The sequence below is a fragment of the Zootoca vivipara genome, chromosome 7 (genome assembly GCF_965207765.1).
Source record: "Zootoca vivipara chromosome 7, rZooViv2.hap1.1, whole genome shotgun sequence".
NCBI classification, from domain to species: domain Eukaryota; kingdom Metazoa; phylum Chordata; class Lepidosauria; order Squamata; family Lacertidae; genus Zootoca; species Zootoca vivipara.
This window is the reverse complement of record NC_142590.1, coordinates 5,478,172-5,502,552: the sequence shown is the minus strand read 5'-3', so window position 1 is coordinate 5,502,552 and position 24,381 is coordinate 5,478,172. Positions and strand designations below refer to the sequence as shown.

The 24,381-nt window shown below is 43.8% G+C and overlaps 2 protein-coding genes across 13 annotated transcripts in view; one reads left to right on the top strand and one right to left on the bottom strand.

Annotated features, from left to right (window-relative positions):
- Positions 1-756, bottom strand: part of ANKRD45 (ankyrin repeat domain 45) — a 32,479-nt gene extending 31,723 nt beyond the window's left edge. For 3 of the 8 annotated variants that reach the window (XM_088674854.1, XM_088674855.1, XM_088674858.1), the window contains exon 1: positions 48-146. In XM_088674854.1, coding sequence (XP_088530980.1) covers positions 48-131 — 84 coding nt within the window. In that variant the 5' untranslated portion in view covers positions 132-146. Of the gene's footprint in view, positions 1-47; positions 228-532 lie in introns of those variants that run through there. The other 5 variants (XM_060276601.2, XM_060276603.2, XM_088674857.1 and 2 more) reach the window with 4 other exon arrangements.
- KLHL20 (kelch like family member 20) lies at positions 149-23,954 on the top strand. Of its 5 annotated transcripts, none has more exons than XM_088674853.1 (14): positions 197-417; positions 752-836; positions 1,795-1,881; positions 4,021-4,086; positions 4,860-5,433; positions 7,797-7,955; positions 9,804-9,898; positions 11,698-11,813; positions 15,710-15,893; positions 17,603-17,746; positions 19,104-19,237; positions 19,963-20,171; positions 21,081-21,187; positions 22,015-23,954. In XM_088674853.1, exons 4-14 carry the CDS (start codon positions 4,064-4,066, stop codon positions 22,097-22,099), a joined length of 1,830 nt encoding a protein of 609 aa, XP_088530979.1. In that variant the 5' UTR covers positions 197-417; positions 752-836; positions 1,795-1,881; positions 4,021-4,063; the 3' UTR covers positions 22,100-23,954. The 5 variants fall into 5 exon arrangements, with proteins under 5 accessions (XP_034977949.1, XP_088530979.1, XP_088530978.1 ...); XM_088674852.1 differs by having other exon boundaries at positions 204-417; positions 752-801; XM_035122058.3 differs by lacking the exon at positions 752-836 and having other exon boundaries at positions 149-417.
- Positions 23,955-24,381: the final 427 nt, after the last annotated feature.

Genomic DNA, 24,381 nt, shown 5'->3' with positions numbered 1-24,381 from the left:
CCCATGTATTTTTTTAGCACTCTTCTCCCCCGCCGCTCATCCCTCACCCTCTTCGCCCCGCTTTTTCTGACCTCCTCCTTCGCCTCCGCGCTTCCTGCAAGCCGCAGCGCAAGAGCGGATGCCGTCGCCATAGCAACGGCGCGGGACTCCCTGAGGCCGGAACTTCCGCGCGGCAGTACGCCGTTCCCGAACGGACACCTAACAGGAACGGGCGGCTTCCGGCCGGTGGTGCACACGGATTTGGGGCGGGGGGGCGCGGGGGCGGGGTGTGTGCGCTGCGTGCGCGGCTCCTACCGGCAGTTTCCGGGACCAGCAGGAGCTGCGGGAGCCGCTGCAGTGCCAAAAGAAGCCGGGAAGGACTCTTCGAAAGGCCGCCCCGCCCCACCCCCCGTTGCTCCGCCTCGCCTCCGCTGCGAGGTCGGTTCTCGAGGCAGCCGGGGCGGAGGAGGGCTCGGGGCTCGGGGGGGGGGAGCCGGGGGGCGTGTGCGAGGGAAGGGCTGGGGGGGGGGGACGCGAAAGGGAGAGCGCTTACAAGAGCCCTTCAGGCCAAAGGTCCGCCGATCCCAGGGCCCTGCTCCCTTCCAGCCAGGTGCTTCCCCTGTAAACCCGTCCGCAGGGCACGGAGGCAGCAGCTCTCTCTTCGCATTGCTCCTGGCCCCTGCAGGGTATACTGCCTCTTGACGTGGAGGCTCCATTTAGCTGTCGCCGTTGATGAACGCCCTCCCTCCACGGATTTTGTTTGTTTGTTTAGTCATCCCGCAGACATGCTCCTGTGCCAAGGCAAGAAGCAGAGAGGTGAAGGTGAATGGACCCTAGAATGTGTCAGGTGGTTTGAGGTGACCAAACTGGAAGATGGACTTAAAGCGGGTGAGGGCGGGGGGATACAGTGCTGGCTGCATCAGACCAAGGAGGCACTGAGTACCATGGGGAGGCTTTAGTAGTCCATGGGATTTATTTATTTATTTTGGCCTTCGATGATGCATCAGTTTGGTTCCTGGGCTTTTAGAAGATTTGCCTTCTCTGACAGCTTCCCAAACTTCTGCAGTGATTGGCTGCATAATCCTTTACATGCCAACTCAAAACGAAGTTCCATTGCATCAAATGGGTCTTGCTTCCAGAAATCAGTGGATAGGATTTGCTACCTTAGACATTGCCTGTGCATGTCAATCTCTTTGGGAATCTGAGATTCACTCTGTTGGTGCCTAGTTTCTGCATCCCATTCAGGTTATCTGATATATTTTTGGGTAGGAATGTGGAATTTACAGCCTGCAGGCCAATCTTGGCCCACCTCCAGTGAGGTCATTTCCCTCAGACCATGCCCACCCACTATCAGTTGACATCACTGCTGATGGAAGGAGAGAACAAAGCTAATTTCTGCATTGGTGGCATACCCTATTCCCAGTAGGGAACAGGACCACACAACCTAGGCAGCAAGATTTAATCCCTGCTTTTCAGCCTTTTAAAACCAGTGGTATTGATTATTTAAAGGCAGAGCATTGAGAGACTTACATACCTGTGTGAGGGATTTTAACAGGTGGATGGGACAACCTACCTGTTAGTCATGTGATACTCTATCACTTGTCTTTGAGGCCCAATCGTCATCAGGATCTGTGCCTAGCCCTATTTTTGGGAAACCTTATTTTTCCAGGGCTGAAAAAGTGCTAGAGTTCTATTCTGCAGGTGCTGCTTTGGTATAGAATAAGTAAAACATTTCAAATTCTTATGTGTTGTAAGCACCTTTGTGCACCTTTAGGCACCTTTGTGGTCACTCATCAAATTTTTTTTTGTGTCCAGTCCTGTTGATCTCAATGGATAAAATGAATAGAAGGCAGGAATTCTTGATTATTCAGGGCTTGTGAATTACCTCAACTTCATAGCAAGGTGAGTGACTGTAAACATGTTTCGTTCACCAATCTCTGTTTTCTTTTTTCTTTTAATATGAGTTATGACAGCTGAAGTGCTTTTTAATGTTTTAAATCCATAATTGGACATGATACTTTTACTTTGGATATGGTAATGGATAAGTATAAAGTTCTGCTTCAGGTAGACTCTGCCCTGATGTTCTGACTACTAGATAAGGAGAGTACTGTACTGTATATAAATTTTAAAAATCCTTTTTCTAATAACTGTTTCATTGTACTTTTATATTGTCAACAGCATTGCATGTAACAGCCAAATTCTTGTAAAATAGACCCCTTGGGGATACGTGTGAAGGAATGGGGCTTTCCTGGACTGCCTGTGTCTTCCGTGGGAATGCAAGTGTGGTGGCCTTGTGTTTGGAGTATCAGGCTGACACCTAGGAGAGCAGGGTTCAAATCCCCATTGCGTCATGGAGTTTTCTGGGTGACCTTAGTCCAGGGGTGGTCTATCTGGTTTGCCGCCTGAGGCAAACACCCCCCTTGCTGCCCCTGCCAAAGCCTTGCTCACCAGGGGTGCACAGTTGTGACTGCAGTGTGATCTTGCAAGAGCCCTTGCAAGAGGGTGCAGAGGCCTCCAGGGACTCCTATGTAATCTCGCCAGAAGTCACCGCAGCCACTTCTCCTCACTTCTCTGCCTCAGTCTGCTTCATGGACAGACCAGCTCTGCCTTAGACCAGGCACCCCCAAACTTCGGCCCTCCAGATGTTTTGGCCTACAACTCCCGTGATCCCTATCTAACAGGACCAGTGGTCGGGGAAGATGGGAATTGTAGTCCAAAACATCTGGAGGGCCGAAGTTTGGGGATGCCTGCCTTAGACCATTCACCATCTCTCAGCTTAGCCTACCTCAAGGGTTGTTCTGAGGATAAAATTTGGAGGGGGAGAGTGTGCATGCTATATTGAGCTCCTTGGAGGAAAGGTGAAATATAAATGTAAATACTGTATCAGGAATCACTTTCTGAGGGTAAAAGCTGTATGATAGCGGACTGGACTCCCTCAGAAAGTGGTGGATGCTCCTTCATTGGAGGTTGTAAAGCAGAGGTTGGGTGGCCACCTATCAGGGATGCTTTAACTGAGGTTCCTGCATTGCAGGGGGTTCAACTAGATGACCCTCGGGACCCCTTCCAACTCTTGGATTTTACAGTTCTATGTTGTGTATATTATGGGAATGTTTATTTTACTTTTATGCCTTCAAGGGGGTGCACATTTTCACATGCCACTTTAAACCACAGTTAAGATTAACCTTAGTTTAAAAGTGAAAGCACACTGCGCTAGTACATGGGGAGAAGATTCTCCCTCACTCCTGCTGCACTAAGGAAACTAAGACATGGTTTGGCTTAGTGCTTTGTCAAAAGCTGTATTCATGGTTTGCCTCTTCCAAATAAACCATGAGCTGTAAGCAAAAAACAAACCTTGCTTGCAGCTTTGAACCAAACTTGGAGCAAGATAAACCAGGAGCCTGGGCTTAAACCATTCCTGCAGTGCAGCAGCAGGGGAATGAAGCAGCCACAAACTTCTCCTTGCATACCAACACACTGTGCATCCACCTTTAAACCACAGTTAAGCTTAACTGTTTAAAGTGACATGTGAACCAGGCCAATATGGACACCAAATGGAAATAAAATATTAAGCAAGCTTGGCAATTTGAACATCTTAAAGAAGAATTGCCTGAGAAACTTCTAATTCTTTTTTTAAAAAATCTGCATCAATGAAGGCAGGGTATAAATGTAATAAATAGTAATTGTGTCTAATGGGCTTACTCCCTGGTCAGTGTATTTAGGAAATGAGACCTCTAGTTCCTCGCCGCCCCCGTGTGCCCTCTGGCGGGTCTTTGGGGGGCTAGAGGGGACAGAAGAGGAAACCCCATTGCACACTTTGGAACTCTTGCAATATTGGAACTGCAGCATTGGATACAGCATGAGGAGTTATATCTGACTAAGTTATACTCTTAGTAAACCTATTGCAGCAAATAGATTTAAGTTGGTCATAGCTAACCTAAGTCGACTGATTTCGTTGGATTTACTCTGTGCCCACATTATACTACTCATGGATTACAGATCGGTAGAGTGGATTGTCACACACTATTTCATTCTTTTCTTTAGCACTGACACAGAAGTTTAGGTTGAAGACTTCTCTTTGCAGTGCATGGACGGAAAGCCAATGCGCAGGTAAGATGCAGAAAGAGAAATTACCGTAGGTTAAATTCAGACATTAAACCAAATCATGGTTTATACTAATCACAGAGTAGAACCCAAACCATGTTTAAGTTATGTGTACACAGAGACAAGAATGATTTAGATTTGCTTCTCATTTTCTTTCTGCTCAGTACACCTGTTTCTGTGGTGCAGTTGCCTCTTGAGATGGGAGTGATAATTATAACTACAGTGGTACCTCCGGTTGCGGACGGGATGCGTTCCAGAACTCCGGTCAGATCCTGAGGTTTCTTCAACCGGAGGTGCCTGTTCTGCGCATCTGTGCGGTGCGATAGAGCACTACTGCGCATGTGCGTGCAGTGAAATATACTTCCGGGTTTGCCACATGCGTCTCCCGAAGGATATGTAACGAGGGGCACATAAGTAGAGGTACCACTGTATTCGTTAATTCAGATTTCACAGCACACCATAGCACAAAAAAACTAGGTTTTAGTGTGCAGACTGAGCTGAGTCAGTGCTTGGCAATTCTTGCTGTTAACCATTTTTAAATCGCAAAATTCAGCTGGTGATAGTGAAGCTAAGAGTTGCATTAACTATTTTTAATAGGATAATAGCTGAATGTATTTAAGGAGAAAGTATGTGGGTGAAATTCAACTAACCAGCGTCTTCCTAGGAAGGCCTGCACAATAACTTTCACTTGCACAACAGGACTTTTCTTCTCTTTCCCTGCCTGCCCCTCTGTGCCCCCAAAATTGCCCATTAGTATCACTGGTATTTTCCTTTTCCAGGTGTGCCAGTAATCGAGCAGGCGAAACAGGAATGGATGTAACGAGCCGCTGCACTCTCGGAGATCCCAACAAGCTCCCGGAAGGAGTGCCACAGCCTGCTCGCATGCCTTACATCTCAGACAAGCACCCCCGGCAAACACTGGAGGTCATAAACCTGTTGCGGAAGCACCGGGAGCTGTGCGATGTGGTGTTGGTTGTGGGGGCCAAGAAAATCTATGCCCACCGGGTGATCCTCTCAGCTTGCAGCCCTTACTTCCGAGCAATGTTCACAGGGGAGCTTGCAGAGAGCCGGCAAACTGAGGTGGTAATAAGAGACATTGATGAAAGGGCCATGGAGCTTCTGATTGACTTTGCGTACACATCCCAGATCACAGTGGAAGAGGGCAACGTTCAGACGTTATTGCCAGCTGCCTGCCTCCTCCAGCTAGCTGAGATCCAAGAGGCCTGCTGTGAGTTCCTGAAAAGACAGTTGGATCCTTCCAATTGCCTTGGCATCCGAGCATTTGCTGATACCCACTCCTGCAGAGAACTTCTGAGAATTGCTGACAAATTCACCCAACATAACTTTCAAGAGGTAAGTGGTCCATTTGCCTCTAAGGCCTGGTCTACACAAACAAAGGAATTTATACCACTTCTGAGCACTCCTCGGCATTTTTTTCTGAAATGTCCCTGCAGTTAGAAAATCACCAAAACAGGGAAAGAGTTGGTCCTAGAACCTTGCTTCCCGATAAGTAAGGGTTTTTTTTAATTAAAAAAAATGTGGAAGCATTCCAAATTGGAATCCTCTATATACAGGCTGAAGTTCAGTCCTTGATTCTATCTTGCATCATGTGTGTCTTTGTTTTTGAGTAAAGACATTAATTTGTGCACTTCCTGCATATTTTTCAAATCAATTGACTGGCTGTCATCTTTGATGACATTGATGATAGAAAAGCAGAAGAGCACCCTTTGGGTTCGGTCAGTCAACCAGTTACAAATCCACTGAATAGTAGCATTGTCAAGACCGCATTTTACCAGCTTCTTTACAAGAATATCATGGGGCACCTTGTCAAAGCCCTTGCTGAAATCAAGATAGGCTATACCCATAGCATTCCCTTCATCTACCAGGCTTGTAATTCTGTCAAAAAATGAGATCAGATTTGTCTGACATGACCTATTTTTCAGAAACCCATGCTGACTTTTAGTGATCACAGCGCTCCTTTCTAGGTGCTCACAGACCGTTAGCTTAATGAATTCTCAAAGATCATGGGGCACCTTGTCAAAGGCCTTGCTGAAATCAAGATAGGCTATATCCACAGCATTCCCTTCATCTACCAGGCTCGTAATTCTGTCAAAATGGATGCTTTCTTAGAGTCTTTTACAAGTGCTACCACATCATCTGCATATAAGTTAAATTCTTGGCCGGTTGTTAGATGTCATAGCCTCAGACAGTGCTCTTTTTCTGGAAAAAGAGGTGCCAGAACTCATCATGAACACCTCCCTTGTTCTCTTATAATGGCAATGGCACCGCCCGAGAGGTGCTGGCCCTGGCTTCAGATATAAGATTGACCAATACTGCAAATAACAGTGGAGAGGGGGGGGGAAACCATATTGTGGAGTTTATGTGAGCAAGGAATTGGGTTGTCTATTAGCAGATCACTTGGCTGTCTCCATGGCTTCCTTCAGTGTACTTGAGTTGCTTGATCTAGAACTGCATTGTAGGAGTGTTCTGGTGAAAGAAAAGGCTGTTTCCGAGGTATGATATGTAGCTAATTTGGCCCTTCACATGCTAGATTATAGATGTTGTTTCTTTTTCCTCCCTCTTCTAGAGGTTATCAAAAACAAGCTTGCATGTTTTAAGCAGTAGGTTTCTTTTGTTTTAGCTGTTTGGGTTGACGCCAGACCTGCATAACTTGTGACCTACCAAGCCTGAGGATAGGCAAGCAGTCACAATATTTGGGTCCAACCAGACAGCAAAAACAATAGACCGACCAAGTCCATGGTGAACTGTATGTGGATTGGTGGCGCATAAGATATGCAGGCCTCATAGAATCAATTTTGTGATTTCCCTAAGACTCAAGCGACTATAGAAATTTCCTACAGTTCAGTTTGATAGGCTTCAAGGGGCTCATTCAGTCAATGTTCTTTCCTCTGTTTCAAATGTGAGAGTCTCTGATTCCTCCCAGAGCCTAGAACAAATTTATTAACTTGTTTGCACCATGTCAGAGGCTTGTAATTCATGCTAGCTAAGTCCTTGGCAGTTTTTAGGAGTCTCTGGTTCCCTCTGAAGTGCATTTGTTCTCATGGCCTCTGTGTGTATTTTTAGAGAAAGTGAGCAGAACAGGGGTGGGATCAAATGAGCCCACCCCCTTGTCCTGAGATGCTCTTGGATTCTGCCTCAAGCCTAGGTCAAGAAGGCTTTTTCAGATTTATCTGCAAAACTGTTGGTAATTTTATCAGATACTTTTTGTTCTGGCTTTTGTCTGTATTACAAGTGTGCAGCTGCTTTAATAGCTAAGATTCCCCATTCATGTGTATAACCCTCCTATCCACCCCTGAATATGGTTTCTGTTGATTAAAAAAAAGGGTAATGGAAGGCATAAATAACTTGGTACATTATTATTATCAACTGCCTTTTAAGGGTTGGTTGTTGTTATTTCCAGATAGGAAAACTGGGGCTGTAATGGGCCCAAGACAAGCCTGAAACTCATAGCTGGCAAGGATTTGAAACGAAGCCTTCTGTATTCAAAGCAGTTCACTCTATCTACTGGCCCAGCCTAACTTAACCTGTATTGTTATTTAAAAGTTACCAGTATGTTGCTTTCTGAGCCTTGTAAAATGCTTGTTCCAAAATACTCAGAAGCAGAAGGTGAACAGGACTTTGCACCTGCAGTTCATAATGCTTGCTGGTTGCTTGAAGAGCTTTCCATGACTCTGTATTCTTGCATCTCTTTGCAGGTGATGGAAAGTGAGGAATTCATGCTGCTTCCAGCCAATCAGCTAATTGACATCATATCCAGTGATGAACTGAATGTCCGGAGCGAAGAGCAGGTCTTCAATGCAGTGATGGCCTGGGTGAAATACAGCATTCAGGAAAGGCGCCCTCAGCTCCCCCAGGTGACCTTTGGATTACAGGACTTTTCTTCCGCAAGGACATGCATGCTGATGGGACTTTGCCAGGACCTACTGACATTTATTTACTTATCAATCATCCACGACAGCATGAGCAAGAAAGACACGCAGTCTTAAATTATTAAGGTGGATGAAGACAAGGGAGGGAGGAGAGGGGAGAAATATCAGTTCCCACTTTAGTCTTTTACTTACGGAGCCATAAGAAAAACACAGACTTGTTCCTGCCTTCCAGTATTCTGGCCAAGGAGCGAAAATGCATTAGGAAGGAGCACTTGTCACTTATATCTCTCTCAGATTGTATCAAAAGCAAACGTATACTTTATTAGAGCTATTTATTGGCTGTTACATAACATTCAGGTTCAGAAGCAGCATCCCATTAGATACCAATTGCTGGGATGTAGCAATGGGAGGCAACTATTGCCTCCAAGGCGATTTTGGGCTTCCCAGGAGGACCTACTGGCAGCTGTGGGAAGCAGGATGCTGGGCTAGATGCAATGTGTGGGCTTTGGCTGCCTTGAAAGTGCAGAACCCTGCTGAAGTCAACCGTTTTGCAACAAAGGCTCCTACCTTGCAGGTTTTTAAGCAGAGGTTGGATGGCCATCTGTCATGGATGCTTTAGCTGAGATTCCTGCATTGCAGGGGGTTGGACTAGATGACCCTTGGGTCCCTTCCAACTCTACAATTATATGATTCTACGAAAGGCAGGAAGTCATCAGGGGTGAGGGACTGACCCCTTCTCAAAAACAGAAAGTGCCTTCACAGACCCAAAGGTGAGGCCTTTCCCAACTGGTCTCAAGGGGAGAATAACACAGTTCTGCATCAATTTTTCTAATCTCATTTTAAAGGCATGTAAAGTAGTGGTCATCACCATTACTTGTAGTTAAAAAGGTAAAGGTACCCCTGACCATTAGGTCCAGTTGTGGTCTACTCTGGGGTTGCGGCGCTCATCTCGCTCTATAGGTCGAGGGAGCTGGCAATTGTCCACAGCTTCTGGGTCATGTGGCCAGCATGACTAAGCTGCTTCTAGCAAAACCAGAGCAGTGCACGGAAACGCCATTTACCTTCCCGCCGGAGCGGTGCCTTTCTATCTACTTGTCCTCTAAATTGATCATGCATTGTGTAAATAAGTGCTTTATTCTGTCTATTCTGAATCTACTTGCAACACATCATGGTTTCAACACATCAGCCAGCAAGAGAGAATCTAACACTGGTTTTGAAGCAGCTTTACAAACCAAAGCTTCTGCTAACTATAGCTTGATGTGATGACAAGCCATGGTTACGGCATCACATCATTTCCAGAGGCTCCTGTACCATAGAGACAGGAGTAGACTTTGAAGCTGAGTGAGAAGGTGTTCTAAATAAGGCTGAGCAACAACTTTCTCTGCAGAGAACTTTTGGTTTGAATAATTTGTGGACAGGATTGAGGGGGCAAATAGTGTAAAAACCACCTCCCTGACTCGCCTCCGCTTCCAGTCACCATCTGTTTTGCAGCAACAACACTCCTGCCAACCGTTGTGCTAGATAGCATTTATTTCCCTCATTGCATAGCAGTGCTCAAAATTTGTAGAAAGCTACCAAGATCTGCTGAATCGTCATCTAGTTTGTCCACTGCGAATAGGGTGGCGAAGTTGGGGTGCCATTTCAGCTCAGCGCTAGAGTTTAGAAGCCCAAACCACGTTTGGCATGATGAGTGAATGGAGTATGTTGGGTTTTTTTACATCTTATAACAACATGATTCACAGAAAGCATTCCCATAACTTCTGGCATATGCTAGGTGCTCTTTAGCAATGTGGTGCCCCATCCCACGTCTGATCCACTGTCCTTGATTTGCAGGTATTGCAACATGTGCGCCTGCCACTGCTCAGCCCAAAGTTCCTGGTAGGCACAGTTGGTTCTGACCCGCTCATTAAAAGTGATGAAGAATGCAGGTGAGTCACCACAGTACACCTACATTTTGAAAGCCAAAAAGTCTTTGTCAATGAGATCTTCTGTCACAACTCATCTTTTGGAAGCTTGACTATTTTTGTGTGTCAGGCTGCCATGTTAAAAAACAAAAAACTACAGTGGTACCTCGCAAGATGAATGCCTCACGCAACGAAAAACTCACAAGACGAAGCGTCTTGCGATTTTTATGGTGGCTTGCAAGACAAATTTTTCTATGGCCGTGCTTCGCAAGACGGATTTTTTTTCTAAAGCCACAGCGCCACGTAGCGGATATACAGTGGAAATACAGCGGTGCCTCGCAAGACGACATTTTCGCAATACGACATGGCTCGCGGAACGAATTAATTTTGTCTTGCGAGGTACCACTGTATCGGGAAATGGAATGTTTAAAGTGCCCTTCTAGGACCTGGAATTAGGATGCAGCATACAGTGGCAAGGGGATAAAAATAGGTAATGGCAATATCTTTTGTTGGGAAAAAAGAAGTGCATGGATATTTCATTCAGTTGCCAAATTTATCTAATAAAAATAGCACTTTCATTCTCTGTAGCTCACACAACAAAAGCCGATTCTAGTAGATCCCTTGCGGGGTGCAAGAGTCCACCCTTTCTTCTTTTCCACTCCTGACAAAATCATGTCACTTTAAATGATGGATTACCATATAACTTTCCTGCAGCCTTTCTTTCTAGCATGAAACTAATTGTGTTTCTGCTCTGCATATGGGCATTATATCAGACTGTAGCAGTAGCCCATAGGGATGATGGGAGTTGTAGTCCAGCAATATCTGGAGGGCCACAGATCACCCCATCCCTACTATAATGTAAAATGCTTTCTTTCTAAAATGACCAGTCTTCCCATAAAGTATATCTTCTGTCACAAGCATCTTTTGTTGGGGTGGCGTTGAGAGATTCTGAGAAGCACAAACTTGTGTGAGCCCAGTATATAAAAAGCTGTACTGTTGACAAATTAAACTGGTACAGCATGATTTGTGGAATCTTTACTGTAAAGTAAATCCCTCCAAGATCAATAACATTTTGCCAGTGCAGGATTGCAACTTCCATCAGGCATAGGGAACCTTTGTGGCCTAATGGGCCAGATCTTTATCTTCCCCCGCCCTGGCTACCCAACTTTGACAGCTGGGTGAGACCACCGACCTGTCAGTGGTCTGATGTCTTGTGATTGATAGAAGGATTGTCCCTCCCACCTGTCAGATTTGGCCGGGGGGGGGGCAAACTGCCCAAGCACATCATCTTATGCAAATGGATTCATTCCTGCTTTCTGTAGTGTTTTGGCATGGCAGGTGGTTCCTCCTGGGAATTCACTGGCTCACCTGCTGAATCAAGCAGGGTTGAGTACTGGAGCTGTATCTGTACCCAATGTCCCATATGATGTCAGGTGTGAGCCAGGTGGAAGTGGTTTGGGTAGGTTGACTAATCAAACATTTTTAGCATGGTCTGATAAGTTAACATGCCATGGGGGTGATGTTTTTTTTTCCTTTCAAGAAAATTGCATTGCTAAATCCTGACAAGTCAAACGACTTAGCAGGATGCTGCGACTCACCTCCCCCTTTAAAACATGGCCGTTAATGTTAATTGTGTTGCTGCTTTTAAGCAGCGTTTTCAAAATGTGTAGGATAAGAAATCAAAATGTTGCATTAAACTGTGTTTGGGTTTTGATTATATAACAAATTACAAATTGTGTCTTGTTTTGGGGCAGTAGTTTTTGGTAATTTGCAAAATGATTGGATCACAGTAACAATACTGTATGGCCTTTCCCTGTATGCAGGGACCTAGTGGATGAAGCTAAGAACTATTTGCTATTGCCCCAAGAGCGACCACTGATGCAGGGACCAAGAACTCGACCACGCAAGCCTATCCGCTGTGGCGAAGTACTCTTTGCAGGTATGTATGTATGTATGACTGTAGACTTGGTCAGGGAGGCATGGCATACCATTTTTTGGTCAACAGTATAGCAAGGCAGCAAGGGCCCTAGCTCTGTTCCAGGCAACAGGATCTCTGACTGTTTTAGTGGGCCACTTTTAACTTGGAGGGAGAATTGACTTATCTAAATGTGTGTGACCTCAAACTTCAGTATGTCAGTATAAATGTGGTAAAATCCAGGCTGAGCAGCAGTAATGTGTTGGAGAGAGAGGTTTGGAAGAGAGATTCCTACTCTCCAGTGAGGGGTTAAGCACAATGACGATTGCTCCAAGCACATTAAAACTTGATTAGTTTTCATCTGCCTTCTCCACCTTTAAACAAATGTTCCCCATGAAAATACTTTGGCTAGAATGAATCATAGATCCTTAGATTTCCAAATAAGTGAATGTTTTATTCAGAGTTTCCAGAAGTTACAGCAAACAAGTCTCCACCTGCTGGCAGTAAAATAAAGATGGAAAATGGTTCCAAACACCTCAAAAAGTAAAAGGACTTGGTTTCCTTACTCTTTGGCTTAGCAAAGATGCAGGCTACAAAGTTGCGCTTCTGGATAGATTCAGTTCACTTGCAGATTCAGGCCACGTGGCTTCTTTCTTGTTCCAAGAAGTGAAAAATGGGAGGGAGGAAACCAGGGAGCCTTCTAAACTCCCCCCCCCAAAAAAAACCTCCACCCCAACTGGCAACCTGAGTTCAGGTTAACCCTTTCATTGACCCAGAGCAGAGAACACACACACACACACACACAAAAGTAAGAGCAAAGCAAAGAAATGTAGTAAAAGAAACAGGAATAAGAAAATAATAAAGGAATGAAAAAAAGAAAAGAAGGAAATGAAAAGGGTTTCTGATTCTCCATCTGTCAGTTAAAGCAAAGATGTTTATTCGGCTGTACGCCCATCATAGAACACAACTCAGCAAAACAAATCAAATAAAAACCGCAGACTCGTACAAACCACAGATAATATAACACAATTCACAGCTCACAAGGACAAATATTAACAATTCAAAAAACATATCTTGAAGGTTTAAGATTAAGATTAAAGATTAAGATTAAAGATTAAGATTAAAAATTTAGGCGCTAAACTAAAATCAATATCTGATGTCATTAAAAAAAATTCTTATGACTATCAATAATCAGCTAACATTAAATATATATGAAGATCATTCAAAATATTCAAAGTATTCACTCCAGAATGCTATCCAGCTGTTCCTCCTTCTGCTAGGCCAGGCATCCCCAAACTTCGGCCCTCCAGATGTTTTGGACTACAATTCCCGTCATGCCTGGCCACTGTTAGCTAGGGATCATGGGAGTTGTAGGCCAAAACATCTGGAGGGCCGCAGTTTGGGGATGCCTGTGCTAGGCGATCTTTTTCCAGTCTTCGGATCCAGACATCTCAAGTTCAATCATTTTTTCTTTCCTACAAAATATCCTATTACAGTGGTACCTCCGGTTATGAACTTAATTAGTTCCAGAGGTCCTTTCTTAAGCTGAAACTGTTCTTAACATGAGGTGCGCTTTCGCTAATGGCGCCACCCGCTGCCGACACGCTACTTCCGCTTGCATCCCGGGGCAAAGTTCACAACTGGGAGCATCTGCTTCCGGTTTAGCGGAGCTCATAATCCGAACCGTTCACAAGGAGGACAGTATTGTGACACGAGGTTCCACTGTATTACACAACAACTCCAGTGTTGGGAAGCAATTTACTCACGAGTCCCTTTGCTGTGGCCATATATTAAAACAGTAATCCATAGTTATTTACTTATTGTATATTAATTAATTCACACCCAGTTCCATACCCTGTTTCCCCCTATTTTAAGACGTAGTCATAAAATAAGCCATAGCAGGATTTTTAAGCATTCAAGGAATATAAGCGAAAATAAGACATAGTGATAGGCGCAGCAGCACTGCCGGCCGTGGCAGGAGGAGGAAAAAAATAAGACATCCCCTGAAAATGAGCCATAGTGTTGTTGTTTTTTGAGGAAAAATAAATATAAGACGGTGTCTTATTTTCGGAAAAACACGGGTATCTTCCATTCTCATTTCCTGTTGGTCATGGTTTTCCATCCTAATTAGAAAAAAGGTCCTTTCATTTCCTCTTCCTCCATTCTTTTCCCTCTAAGTCCATTCCAAATTGTACACGGGATCCTTTCTTTTTCATCTCTCTCTGACAGCTCAGAATATTTCTTAATCTTTCTGTCCATGTTTTCATTCCACTCCTCCAACATCATAACTCCACAGTTTGACTGTTTCACTCTTCCAGTACCTGTGTGGAGATCCTCTCCATTTCACCACCTACTGCCTCCTACTACCATTCCACTCTGGCAGTCCTCCATCAATATTATTCTCCAAAGGTTCTGTGTTTTCTTTAGCCTCATCTTTCTCAAGTTCATTTTCATTCACCATTTTGTGCATTTCAGCTGCGTGCTCTTCCAGTTGCTCATCCAGTAGTTGCTGCACAATGCCAACAGTCAGTGTCCAACAGTATTTTTCCATTACTGAGTGTTCTTGGCCTTACTAACAACTCACTTTCCTGAAGACCTTACAGTCTTTGCTTTAAGTCAAAGCCCCCGGCTGCTTATCAGAGCACATTCTTTTCTCACAGTAGCATAATTATGTTACTTAGTTTCACTGTGCAACCAGCACTTTCAGCAGAGGGACAGAGGGTTAAAAATCAAATACAGTAAAGATTTCTAACAGTTGGAAGACCTCTTAGCTGTTTAAAATATATCTTGTTGTTTTGCTTTCAGCCTTTTAATTGTCGTCTTTTCTTAAGCCAGCAGTTGAGTCACATTCTAGATGTATATTTTAACTGGTAGACAGATAACATGCGTCACAATTTATAACAGTCTCTGTCAGTGTGGATCGTGTGGTGGTTGCTCGCGAGTAATGACAACAAACTCCAACCTGAACATTTACAGGTTTATTGTGCATTCTATGTACAGTGCAGAGTTACAAGTTTATGTCTGTCTTTGTCACTCTCAGAATCCAGGAGTGCCCCCTTCCAGTTTCGACCCCAGCATAAGAACTTGGACACCCCTAGCCTATGCCTCCCCTCTTTGTGTTTCAATCCCCTGCGCAATTGGGGCGACGGAAGTAGCGTCTCCCTCTCTGAGCCCTCTTGACTAAGGTGGTGTAAGGGCTCAGAGCCAGCATCCTGGAGCCCTCTCTCCTCCGTGCTGACCTCCTCCCTCTCCTCCCCGCTGGGTGTTTGGCTGTGTTCTCGGCTGGAGGAGGTGCTGCTCAAGAGAAGGGACCGAGGCTCCCTATATCCCAATCTCCTGTCCCCCCTCCTTCTGTGGACCTTGTGGACGCCCCCTGACAGTCTCACAAATAATTTTAAAAAAGGGAAGTTTAGCCAACCTTATATTCCTTAAGGCTGTTATGTGGTGTTTGGGCAAGAATGTGATTTCTTCCACTCTCAGTCATTCACTCCCATCCAAGTCCCTCAAAAACTTCTCAGTTCCTTAGCATGGAAAGCAGCCTTTCAGAGCATTAGAGCAGGCATCCCCAAACTGCGGCCCTCCAGATGTTTTGGCCTACAACTCCCATTATCCCTAGCTAACAGGACCAGTGGTCGGGGAAGATGGGAATTGTAGTCCAAAACATCTGGAGGGCCGAAGTCTGGGGGTGCCTGCATTAGAGGTTAATCCCCATTATCTCTGTTTTCCCAGAGGTAATGTGATAACCAAGTTTTATGGCTTTGCTGTCATTACTTGCCACATAATTGTATCTGTCGATGGTGTGTTGACAACAGATGTCTAGTCCACCATTTTTCTTCCCCAGAAGTTCATATTAGTGTTAATATAATTATGTATTTAATTATATCCTGTCATTCCATTGCATTATCTCCAACAACTTTCAGTGGGTGGCTGGTGCAGCGGGGATGCAATTTCCAGTGTTGAGCGCTACGACCCTCAAACCAATGAGTGGCGGATGGTAGCCTCCATGAGCAAAAGGCGGTGTGGTGTTGGAGTCAGTGTCTTGGATGACCTTCTGTACGCAGTGGGAGGCCATGATGGTTCTTCCTATCTTAACAGTGTGGAAAGGTAAGTTCTTGTCAAACACACTTTCCTGGTTCTCCGGAGCTTAACTGCTTGCTCCGATTATAGCAATGGATGTTGAATCGGGTTCCATGCAAGCTGCTATTCCATATCTCATTTTTTAATTTTCTTGGAACGAGAAAGATAGCTTATTCCAAACATTTCAAACCACAATGCAAACTAGAGACTACTATAACTGTAACCTAATACTCCTGCAGCAGTGTGAGAACCATTCCCCACCACAAGTTGTAACCATTGCACAATATATCTAAAAAATGATTGATCAAGATCCAAATACTTTCCTAAACAAGCATTTTTTAAAAAAATTATCTGTACGCATGGTACACTATGCACACCTGTTTGGAGTGGTTCTGGTATCTGGCTCACCATTTGCATCTCTGAAGACATTGCTTTTTTCTTTTAAGGTTTCCAAGTCTGATTGTCATAGAGATTTCTTAGGTTAGAAACGGCACATGCACACACACTGCAGGGATCCACTTTTTCTGGCCCTCCCTCTCTTATCTAACTTTGGTATCAGCCCCTCTTTCCATTAGCGGTGGCGAATTGCAGCAGGACTGGGAAGGAGCACATAATTCTTTCCCTCCGGCTTTCGGCTGAGGGAAAGGAGACTAAGCAGCACCTCGTTTCCCTTCCTCTCTTCCCCAAACTCAGCTTCCAGGTACACAGCTGAACTGTGGGGAAACCCTCCCTGTCCAGCCGGGTGTTTGTGCCTGTAGACATGGACAAGTCAGGCATGTGCTGCTGCTGCATGCATCCACAACTGTGTTTTTAGATTTTTGGAGAGGGGCCTCTTTCGGCTTTCTTCCCAGAAGATCATTTTGTTTTGTTGTGTTTTTTTTTAAAATATGTTTTATTGATTTTATAACAATTACAAAAAGAACAAGATACAAAAAATACAAAAGACTTAAAATAAAATTAGAAAACGAAAACCAAGAAAAAACAGAAAAACAAATCTTTAACATTTAATCCAATATATATCTTACCCTGCCGACTTCCTCCTTCCCCGTTTCTATTCATATCTATTGCAACACTCTCTACTCCTTAATCTATTTCTTCTTCTAATATGCCTATGATAGGTGGTTTTAATAATTATTTTACATTTAAAACTTATTTCCTTCTTACAAAATCTTAATGCTTCTTCAGCATCTTTGTATAACCACTTACCTTATTGTCCAATTTTAATCTTATATTTCTCTAAATAAATCTTAAATTTCTTCCAGTCTTCTTCCACCATCTCTTCTCCCCGATCTCGGACTCTCGCGGTCAGTTCAGACAGTTCCATAAATTCTATCAGCTAGATAGAATTCCATAAATTCTATCCCAGAAGATCATTTTGTCCTTCTGTTGACCTCAAGGCTCAGCTGAGCTTCCCGGTTCTTCCCTCTTGTGCCTGTGTGGTGGCATTTTTACTTAGCACAGCATCAACCCTGCAGCCTAAACATCATAAGCAGAGGGACTGAGGGCCTGGTGCTCCTGATCCCATGTGATCTCAAACTTGGAAAAGGAGGTACCGCCTCTGGAAAGAGTACCCCATTCCATTGATTAATCTGTGTCCAGGTTAGAATGTTTAGCCTCTACTGACATCGACCAATGAGAGGTCTTGAGGAAAGGGCAGTAAGCAATGAGAAAATGCAAAAGGTTTAAGAAATCCAGGTGAAATTACCATCAAGACCTGACATATTTGCCTTTTCTAGATACGACCCAAAGACTAATCAGTGGAGCAGTGATGTAGCGCCCACCAGCACCTGCAGAACCAGTGTCGGAGTGGCAGTTCTTGGTGGCTACCTGTATGCTGTGGGTGGACAGGATGGTGTCTCCTGTCTTAACATTGTTGAAAGGTATTTTTTTTAAAAAAAGGCGTTGGGAGGTTGAGCACTCACGCACATTCCTATGCACACTGCCAGGAATCTTTTGCTACTGTTATAATGTGTGTCTGTTGTGAACACGTCTTTGCCCTTAGCCTTATGCTCACAAAAAGGAATGAAGGAAGATTGGTTTAGTACATGAAACGAAAGTGACAGTATATGAATGCTCCTTTCAGACAGCAGTTGCAATATAAGCAGGCATCAACTCATAGAGCATACACAGCATAATCTAAAGAGAAAAAAGGACCCCTAGCTATCCCAAAAAGCTTAGAGACAATAAATGTGACAATTTTGCCACTGTACTCATGCTAAAAGTCAAGTGAGAAAGGAGAGAGAAGTAAGCAGAACCTCAGGGATCAATTCGTTTGAGAATTACCGTATTTTTCCATCTATAAGATGCCCCCCATGTATAAGACTCCCTCTATTTTTTTAACCCCAAATTAAGAAAATGCACTATGCACTATGTGTGTATAAGACGACCTCTTATTTTAAACTTCAAAAATTTTAGGAAAAAAATATAGTCTTATACAGTACACGGAAAAATATGGTATGCTCTCCTCATCAGTAACCCATACTAGCAAGGCTACGACATCTTCTCACCCATGCCTTGGTCCTTGGTCCAGTGAAGCAAAGAGTTCATTCCCAAGATTGTAGAGTGAAAAAGGGTCCCTTGTTGGAGCTTTGAGAGCAACCTAAGCATTTAAAATCTGATGTTTAAGTACTATTTTGAGCCAGGAGGATTTTCTCGTTTTTTAGATGAGTAATTGTCATAAACAGCGTTTCTGTGCGCTGCCCTGGTTCACCAGAAGCGCCTTAGTCATGCTGGTCACATGACCCAGAAGCTGTCTGTGGACAAACACCGGCTCCCTCGGCCAGTAAAGCGAGATGAGCTCCGCAACCTCAGAGTCGTCCGTGACTGGACCTAACAGTCAGGGGTCCCTTTACCTTTATTGTAATAATATCCCCCCCTCAATTGTTTAGTTCTTGTCTGTTCGTTATTTTGTTTACCTTGCCCAGTTTATAGTTGAAAGGACATGACCCTCTTGACAAATGAGTAACTGGTTTCCTACGTACCGTCCATGTTTCCCAAATCCTGGTTTATCTTTGGTAGAACATTCTGTTGTCTATATGGTATGGAACCCATTCTGTTTTCAGGAGGTGATAATTAAGTTTGCTGGTCTTTATTTTAAGTATTATGGGGTCAGGATATTTACCAGTGCCTTCCAAGATACATTTAAGATAAAGACTAGTACCAGGGTCAAGATACTTGAGGGGTATTGGTGGAATTGGTCAGACTTGGTGAGAGAGATGCTTTTGTGTTTTGTTTGAGGTATGACCCAAAGGAGAACAAATGGACTCGAGTGGCATCCATGAGTACAAGGCGCCTTGGGGTGGCTGTGGCTGTGCTGGGTGGCTTCCTTTATGCTGTTGGGGGCTCTGATGGGACGTCACCTCTGAACACAGGTATCTCCATGCAAGAGCTGTTAATTTACTCTCCAGGTGCTTTTGAGGAATTCTGACATGACTCATTTGAAGAAGGTTTTACTGAGAAAATGAAAGGGCTGGTAGTAGTAGAGTTCAGCTCAGGGTGGTTTTCTTTACCAAACTGTCATATTTTGCTAATTTAAATTGAGTAAATATGCAGATGTCTCCATCTGATAGGCAATTTCCCAAGACAAATATTTGAGAACTGTTAAATCCTAGACTTTCAATATTCTCATGTAGGACAGCAGTGGCTGCTCACCATTATAACTGAATAGCCACTGAATAGCTGAAGTTTCTCCAGGTTCAGGGACAGTATACTTCAGATTTCCAGCTTCTGGGAGAAAAAGGTGGGGGCTGCTTTTGGGTTTCTTGGAAGCATCTGGCTAGCCCAGGATCATAGAATCATAGAGTTGAAAAGGGACCCCGATGATCATCTAGTCCAACCCCCTGCAATGCAGGAATATGCAGCTGTCCCATATGGGGATCAAACCTGCAACCTTGGTGTTATCAGCACCATGCTCTAACCAACTGAGCTATCCGATAGGCCATATCAGAAACACGATAGCGCAGTTGATGGGCCCTTGGTCTGATGCAACAGAAGGAATAGAAATGAGAACGAACAATGGCTTCAATTGGTGTTTGGCTTTTCTTTTCTTCTGGCTATGTTCTTCTGCCCTTGACCCATGTATGCAAATCTTCCACAGTGGAGCGCTACAACCCTCAGGAGAACCGCTGGCACACAATAGCACCCATGGGCACTCGACGTAAGCACCTAGGTTGTGCGGTATATCAAGACATGATCTACGCTGTGGGAGGCAGAGATGACACAACTGAACTTAGCAGTGCTGAGCGATACAACCCCAGAACGAACCAGTGGTCTCCTGTGGTAGCCATGACGTCACGCCGTAGTGGGGTAAGCTTGAATTCTTTAGACCAGAGGTGGCTAACCTGAGCGCTGGATCCAGTCTGGTAAGCTACAGGAAGTGGCCTACCAGCTACTGCAGCTTTTCTCTTCCATTTTGAGCAGGAAATAAAGCTCTCTGTTCTTTAGGAAAGCAATCAGAGTGCTTTAGGATCTCTAAAGAGGGACCTTTTCTCGCCAACCTCTACACCAGGGGTGCCCAAACTTTTTCCAAAGAGGACCAGATTTGATGGAGTGAACACGCATGAGAGCCGACCAAAGTTGTTGAGGTTTTTTAAGGATTTTAAGGACATATACTGCCACAGGAGCCAGATTTAGTCGGCCGGTGGGCCGGATTAGACCCCTGAAACGGACTTTGGTCATACCTGCTCTACACTAAGCAGCACAACGCTAAGATTGGAGACAAGCCCTCTGACAGCTCTTTAGATCCTCCAGGATAAAAGCCCCCCCCCCCTTCCACTGCTGGAGTTGGGAGGGCTGGAAATGCTAAGACTGGGTGGGTGTGATAGGGAGAGTGCTGTATGCTTGCATGTTTGGCGTGTGTGTGTATATACCTTCGTTACACCGTCACTAATATGTGGCCATCAGAGGAATGCCTGACCATCAGTGCTGCCCTTAGGCTGAAAAGAAAATTCAGACTTGGAGTGAAGCAGTACAATTCTGTCAACTCTGGATGTAGACAGTATGTGCATTGAGATATATAGCCTGACCAATGAACTAGTTAAACTACTTACCTCTTATCCATATTCTTCTTCTCAGTTGCTCTTCCACCGATGGAAAAATGTAAATTGTGTACTTGACCCCACTGAATATCCTTCTGCAGAAGCCCTTGTGTTTAGAACACTAGACTGTATTGCAACATTTCAACTTACACAAATCACTTATTTGGTCATTATCTAGGTTGGCCTCGCTGTTGTGAATGGACAGCTAATGGCTGTAGGGGGCTTTGATGGCACAACATACTTGAAGACTATTGAAGTGTTTGACCCAGATGCCAACACATGGAGGTAAAGAAGTTTAAAGATCATAATCAGGATGCATTTTGTCTTTCGAACAATACTATTCAGAAGTAACGCCAACCCTTGCTTTGGCATTAAATGGTAGAATTTCAGTTCATGCACTCCCTTCTCCCTTAGTGCACTTTGATTCCCTCCCAATTCTACAGAAAACCTTAGTTTCTGTTTTAAAGTTGGAAATACTATGGTTTGCCCAGAAGCCAAAATTGAAAAACACAGTCTAGGGCAGGATTCAACTAAAACGCCCCGCCAAAGAAAGTCTGTGCAGTGGGACTTTCCCTCCTCTCTTCCCCCTGTGTGCTTCCATTAGCTCTAGGGCTGTGTCAGAAAATTCAGAGCAAGATTGTTGACAGAGCAATTTGCTTGTATTATGCTGAATTCCTCCCAAAATATGGGTTCCAGTGTGGGCTTGAGGTATAAAGACAAACTCCAGCTTGTCACAAAATGAAGGGGGGAAGGGAACAGACAAGTCTGAGTCTTGCTCTCATAATATGAAAGCATGGTTTGATTTGGTGGTTGAACCAGCCTTTTTATTAAGATGGTGTACAGATTCCTATCAACCCTAGGCATCCAGTACAGTACCCTAGGCATCAAAATAATGTCAAGACCTTTTTCTTCAGTCTCTTCATATTTTGCTGGCCTATACCCCACTATTTAGTAACAAGCATGCCAGCTAATGATTATTCTCATATGGGAATTTCTCTCCCCTAATACAGTCATTTGGAGACCATCCATGTTGACTATCATAAATCTGATTCTTGCACTTCTGTAAGAATAGGGGTTAAATCAGAGTAACAAAGTGTGTCTTTCCTTTGCAGACTGTATGGAGGAATGAACTATCGTCGGCTTGGAGGTGGAGTGGGAGTTATAAAAATGACACACTGTGAATCCCATATATGGTAGAAAGCCAATGGGAGAAATCTCTCACTCCGAGTTCATTCCTATTGAAGCTGGTCAGCTTGGTGACTGCTGAGCTCTCTGAGGCTCTAGTAAAATTGAGATCACATTTCTATTATTCGCTGGTGCCTCTTTCTATGGGACTATAATGGATGTTGCAAGCATTTTCCCCTCCTCTACTAGTTACAGAAGACCAGACCAAGCAACCCCAGAAATATACCTGGAACACATAGTTTTCATTGTCTTTGTCTCCCCATTCTAATTTTACAATCTTAATGAAGAAACTGGAATGTGATGTTATTCTAAGCAATGAAGACCGCAAGCTGTATACGAGTTCCATCAAAGACATGAGCCTATTCAGAGGTAGGCAATGCATCTGCATAGACCAGGCATGGCCAGACTTGGCCCTCCAGATGTTTTGGGACTACAATTCCCATCATCCCTGACCACTGGTCCTGTTAGCTAGGGATGATGGGAGTTGTAGTCGTGGCCTTGTTTAAAGAGGAAGGCAAACGGGACCCATATGCTCCATTTAAACGAATTAGTTGCGTATGAGCCCATTCATTTCAACAGGGCTTTGGCGGAAGATGCTGCTGCTGCTTGAGTTTTACATTGCATTGGGGAAAATTCTATATATGCTGAAACCTGTTCCATTTAATTTCTACCATATTGTTGATATCATGGTAATGTGATTTCCCCCCCAAGTAAAATTCTGATGCAGCTTTCTAAATGAAGCTGTTTGTAAGCTTTGGCCTAGTTAAAATCTTTGGAAGCAAAGGGCTAGCCAACAAAAGACCTCGGTGTTGCTGGCACTGTGGGTTAGTAAGAACAAAGAATTTTTTAAAAAAATATGGTAGTGGAACAAGGAATAGACACATAATAATTTGAGCAATCTACCAGGAAGTTCTCCAGCACAAGCCCCACTGAAGTCAAGGTGGGGCACAGCAAAATTTGTGTGCTGCTTCTGTCCATTTCTGTACGGGTTGTGGAGGAGAATGTCTTGGCTCCCGTTGTATACTTTATGCTCCAGTTGCATCTGTTTTGTATTTCTCACTGTTTGTGCACTAGTAATGTTAACTAGTGTGACTTTAAGTGCATACACAAGCCTGATTTGGATTAAAGAAGAGTACTGTATCAGAAATAGGATACCTATTTTATCTCATAGTAATAATTTGTACTTCAGAGCCACACACTTGCCCTTAGTGAAATGGTATCTACATCTATCTATAACGATGCCTGTCTTGTCACTTTTGAAAGACATGCTTAGAATTATAAGCATTATGAATTTGTCTAAGCTGCCATCTTTATCCTTAAAGCATAGTCCTCTCTAAAAACTCAGCTGTGTCACGGCTGTAGCTAAATTAGTGGGCTGTAAGGATGGAAACCTATGTCACTGCAGTTCTTGGTTCTAGTCAACCCCAGCAAACATGGTCAGTGATGGCTGGAGCTAAAGAACAGTTATGTATAACTTGTGTCCTATTCCTGTGGTGCCAAGAAAGCAGCAGAAAGGAGAGCTGATCGTAGCATCGGGTGTGGCAAGTTGCAAGGAATGCCAATAAAACTAAGTTTTACTGACATTTCCTTTAAAAAGTAGCTTTATTTGTAAACTTCAACATCTTCAATGTCTTTGGGTGGGTGGGGAACTTAACACAAGTGGATTTTCAAGAAAGGGGAAAACCCTTCTTGGCCTGAGAGATGGCATTCTTGTGTTTACATTTTGAACATTTGCACCTTTACAAAGAAAAAGTATTCTGTAAACAAATGTTTACATATCATTTGTGCTTTTTCTAGCATGAGTTTATTTGTATAAATAGTGTTACCTTAATAAAATCATTTGGTGTTTTCTCATGACTTAACTGAAGGAACAGAAGTTGCTGGTTTATAAACTTACTTTCTAGCTCCCAACTCAAACCCTTTGGGCTAGTAAATTGAAAGCAGTATTTGAGCAAAATACCTCTGTATAGCCTTAATATACAGTACGCCCACAACATATCGTATTTACTCAAATCTGATGCTCACCTTTTTTGGCCAAATTATGTCACGAAAATTAAGTTGCGCATTAGATTTGATGGCACATTTACATTCACCAGCAAATACCTTTTGAGGGTTTCAAGGTTCTGAAAATTGAGGTGCACATTAGATTTGAGTAAATACAGTCCATGGGGGGTTACATTCTGGAGATCATGTCCAAAGCCAAAATCATGTCTAGCCAAAGCACATTGGGCTCAGAATAGTGGTGGGCTGGCTTGCCAAAGTATCTTTTTTTGCCCAGCACGTAAAAATGCACA